The sequence below is a fragment of the Gekko japonicus genome, unplaced genomic scaffold, assembly GCF_001447785.1.
Source record: "Gekko japonicus isolate JY-2015 unplaced genomic scaffold, Gekko_japonicus_V1.1 scaffold2364, whole genome shotgun sequence".
NCBI lineage: Eukaryota > Metazoa > Chordata > Lepidosauria > Squamata > Gekkonidae > Gekko > Gekko japonicus.
The window spans coordinates 204,140-209,060 of NW_015173209.1; the positions used below are offsets into that span (position 1 = coordinate 204,140).

General features: G+C 41.8%; 1 protein-coding gene across 1 annotated transcript; it reads right to left on the bottom strand.

Moving 5' to 3' along the window:
- Positions 1 to 2,822: 2,822 nt before the first annotated feature.
- Positions 2,823 to 3,791, bottom strand: LOC107120049 (olfactory receptor 1020-like). Its single transcript, XM_015422688.1, has one exon. The coding sequence runs from the start codon at positions 3,789 to 3,791 to the stop codon at positions 2,823 to 2,825; it is 969 nt and encodes a 322-aa protein (XP_015278174.1).
- Positions 3,792 to 4,921: the final 1,130 nt, after the last annotated feature.

Sequence of the window (4,921 nt, forward strand, 5' to 3'; positions counted from 1 at the left end):
CTACATATTTTCTACACATATCATATTCCAGACACTAATTATCTTCATTTACTTTAAAGAAGACCCACTATTGGGATAAGTACATCCCTGGTTTAGAAACTGGGAATCACAACCATCATTAGTTGGAAATTATACAAACATTGTTTTAAGGACTAGCTGTTCTTACAAAGCTGTTTCTTCTTTGCTGGTTCCCTTATTGCATTGTTAACTTATATCTGTTGTTCATGATAGATCATTTCATATGGGTAGTTTCCACATTATCAAAGGCTGCAGCGGAAAAGGATAGAAAAAAATGTATGCTGACCTGTCACATTGGTGAGGCATAAGAACCACAGCCATTAAAAGTGAGAAAGACCATAGGGAAGGGGAGGAAGTGCATGAACAGTGACAACCCCTATTAATCAATATGTATCTTTTGGCATCCTACCCTTATCAACCAGTATGTATCAATGGTGAGTCTTGCTTTAAGGGAATGACTGCCCCCCCTTTTAATAGGTGTGGCCTCTTAACAGTCAAAGGTCATTCTGATGAGCTGCACCCATTCTGCTGCTTCTGTTCCTACATCACAATGAACTCATCCATGTAGTTAATTGATTCTGTAAGAATATAACATACCGGCATTATACCCATATGTATTTCAGTCTGAATGATTGTGCTCAGTCACATGATTTACAGCTAACAATGTGGAATATTTTTGCAGCCTACAGATTTCAAGGGCTGTGGAAAGAGAATATTTATTCAGAAAAATCAGAGACCTGCTCAATATGGCTCATGATGTAAAAACAAACAAACAATACAATCATAAAAAACAACTGAAGTACCAATAATAAACAAACCAAGAAAACAATCAAATGTCATACAAACATCATAAAACAACATTCAGCAGCTTAAAATTATATTCAAACAAGTGTTCTTAGAAGTAAACATATAAGAGTTTTCTAAAAAAAAATGAACACCCTTTGTTAAAAGCTTGTATATCTTAAAAAGAAATGTTTTGTCCTTGCAACTAAGTGATATTTAGGTAGATGTCAGACAAGCCTTTGGGGAGGGCATTCCAAAGGTGAGGTGCTACCACTGAGAAGCCTGAGTTCTAAGGGCCACACTCCTTACCCCTGCAGGCACAAGGGTACAGGACAAAAAACAAGGGTTTGGAAGTAGATCTTAACTAGCAGGCTGGCCAGACATTGAGCTTTGGTTGCTGCCTCTCAATCTGTCTAAATTTGCAGCTGGGAGGTGAAATGCTATAGTATAGTATAGCCTAATCTTTTCAGATCCCAAAATCCAAGCAGAGTTGGTATTTGGATGGGAGACCATCAAGGGTCCCGGTCACACGGGCCGGAAAATGTGTGTGGGGGGGAAGCGTGGCAGTTTGGCCTGGAGCAAAATAACGCGTGGCCACCTGATCACACGTCCCATCGAGGTCCCATGGTTAAGGGCAAGGTGGTGATCACACGACAATCCTGCACACGACAATGGCTAGGCGCTGCTGCCGTGACAAAGGGGGTCATTTTTTTAAAGCCAAAGTTAGCACATGCACGATTCTGTGGAGCAACGGGACTGTCACTTTCCTATTTGTGCGCATGCGCCATTGGGTGCTTCTGCGCATCCTGTGGAGACTTGGGGGAAAAAACCCTGTTTGCGATGAAACATGGGCAGGCGCCAGATGCCACGGACTACCACCAGAAATGCGATCAGACGCCAGCCCTTGCTCTGCAGTTTCCGGAAACTAGTACCTTGGAGGAACTAGTTTTTTACTCCGCATCTTCGGCTGGAAGCCTCGGGTTTGCCACGGGAGCTCTACGCTTCCCAGATGTTGCGGTGTGATCGCGCCCGGAAAATCCACCTATCATCCGTCTCTGTAGCGTGGCTAATGCTCCGTGTGACCACAGCCAAGGAAAACTTTGCAGAGGAGGCAATGGCAAACTACTACTCTGCTTTATATGCCAAAAAAGGCTGACTTGACTTGACTACTACTCTGCTTACTCACTTACCTTGAAATTTCCCTGCTGGGGTTACCAGCTGAGACAGCACTTATTACACATGCAAGGTTGCAGCCCTCTGTACTTGCGATATAGCACCTTTACATTCAATGAAACTTAATTCTGACAAAGCATGCTTAGGATTGGAAGAAGAAGAAGAAGAGAAGAAGAGATTGGTTTTATACCCTGCCCTTCACTTGGAGTCTCAGAGCGGCTTACAAACTCCTTCCCCTTCCCCTCCCCACAACAGACACCCTGTGAGGTGGGTGGGGCTGAGAGAACTCTGACACAAACTGTTCTTTTTCAAGGACAGCTGTGCCAGAGGTTGTGACTGACCCAAGGTCACATCAGCAGGTACAAGTGGAGGAGTGGGGAATCAAACCCGGTTCTCCCAGATTAGAGTCTGCACACTTAACCACTACACCAAGCTGCTAGCCTTCACTCCAAATGATAGCAAAACATCCCTTAACTTTACTTGGTGAAGAAGTATTCCCTTTAGTTCATCCTGAACATAACGTTTATCTGCTTCATCAGATTGCCCAGAATTTTTGAGTTTCAATATAGCATCATGACTTTTGATTGATTATTTACAACCCCCCAAAATAATGGACCTTCACTTTGCTCCATTAATGGTGTCCTATTTCTCCCACGGAAGGAGTCTTCCTGTGATGCAAACAGCCCTTCTGTCAGCCAAGAATCTTCTTGCATCTGCATGACAAGGATGCTCAACTATTACCTGAGCAGAGTGGGATGATCTAACCCATAGACACAAACATATTATCCTTTTTTGTACACTAAAATAATAATCCTTCCACAGGTTTCAAATAAATAACAGGATTTTCTTCACTTCTTTTGGAAATGTGTGTGTTTGCTAGTGAATTTCCTGAAGGCAATATTCACTTCCTTATTTCTGAAGCTATAGACTAGAGGGTTAACCAGGGGTGTCAAAACAGTATAGAAAACAGATAAGATTTTCTTAACATCCACAGCTGATGGTGAAGATGGAACAATATAGACCAAAATTAGAGTCCCAAAGAATGATGTCACTACAATCAAATGAGAGGAGCAAGTCGAAAATGTTTTTTGTCTGCCCGAGGTTGATGGGATCCTTAAAATTGTAGCAATGATACAAATGTAGGAAGCCAGAGTCAAAAGAAAAGGAGGAAGAGCACAGATTGTAGAGAATGAAAGATCTACTACTGTCACCAGATATGTATCACTGCATGAATGCTCCATTAATGGAGCAAAATCACAAAAGAAATGGTCAATTTCATTGGGCCCACAAAATGTTAACTGGGACATGAAGGATATGATGACCGTGTTTACTGCAAAGCCACCAATCCAAGAACTGGAAGCTAAAATAAAACAAATCTTACTGTTCATGATATTTGGATAATGAAGAGGATTGCATATTGCTGAATACCGATCATAAGACATGGCTGATAAAAGGAAACATTCTGCTCCTGCCAAGCAACCAAAGAAATAAAACTGTGCTATGCAACCACTAACAGAAATGGTTCTGTCCCCATTCACGAAACTGACTAGCATCCTGGGTAGGAGGGTTGAGCTGTAGCAGGTCTCCAAACAGGATAGGTTTCCTATGAAGAAATACATAGGGGTGTGCAGGTGCTGATTAGCCACAACCAGGAGAATGATAAGGAGATTCCCAGTAACTGTCACAATATAGATGAGTAGAAACAGCAGGAAGAGAAGGATCTGCAGATGGTGAAGATCTCCAAATCCCAGGAGGAGGAATTCAGTGGTAACTGTTTGATTTTCCACCTGGTAAGACACATTTCCTCTGTTGTTCATCGTTATGATGGAAAAGATTTTCTATTGCTTTTCTGGAAAATTAAAGGTCATGTGTTGGGATACTTAATGGCTTTAGACTTTAAAACATACAATAGTTATAAAGGATGGACACACAGTGGCTCATGGATGAAAGTTTATGATGAATTTTAGCCAGTTCCTGCTTTGTGAACTGACGTTCATGGCAGGTCTACCACCATGAACTTTAAAGCACTTTGTGGGTGGTTCATGGCAGTTTGTGAATGGCAGAAAGCAGGAATTTAACAAGCTTGGAGTCCCTTTAAACCCCTGCTTTCTGCTCCCTGTTCTCCACAAACCAAAACAAACAAGTTTGGTTCACCTAGGAGCCTCCTGGTTCAGTTCATGGTTTGGCCACTAATCATGAACCAAACTACACTTTTGCGGTTCATGCCCGTTCCTAATAGTTAAGTACAATGTGCATTAATATTACAGTAGAGGGAGAGATTGTGCACATCTGTGTTCATCTTGTACCACAAAGACACAGTGTGCCCTTCCTCAGGTCACCATGCATTATATGCATAGGGCAGGGCTTTAACCACAGTCAAAGAAGACAGGGACGACAAAGGATGAAATGGTTAAACGAACATGAAATTGAGCAAACTTCAGAGGACGGCGGAAAACAGGAGGGCCTGGCGAGATCTTGTCCATGGGGTCGTGAAGAGTCGGACTCGAGTGTGCGACTGAAGAACAACAAATGGTCCTCTGGTATTGTACTTTACCTCCAGCAGTCTGAATTTGGAGCTATTTACTAATATGAGAGAACATCAGATGCTTCAGAGCATCTTAGGGTGAGATCACCACTGAGAATTAACTCTGCTTCTGTTTTCACAGTCTTATTTTAAATTCAGTTTCTTGTTCACAGTGTGACAACTGGATCTATCTTTATCCAGTCTAAGGGGCTTTCCTCTGACTTACATAGCTCTTCCTCTTTCTGAAGAAGAAAGGTTTTCAGTGCTGGAGGAATAAATGGAACATTAGGATACAGACCACTAAGTTTATTATACAGTTTGCATATTCTGTTATGACATTAACTATGGAGATATATTGTACCATAATGGTTGAGTTTTACATAAGATGTGTCTTACAAAACATAAAATTGAAAACTTACCTTC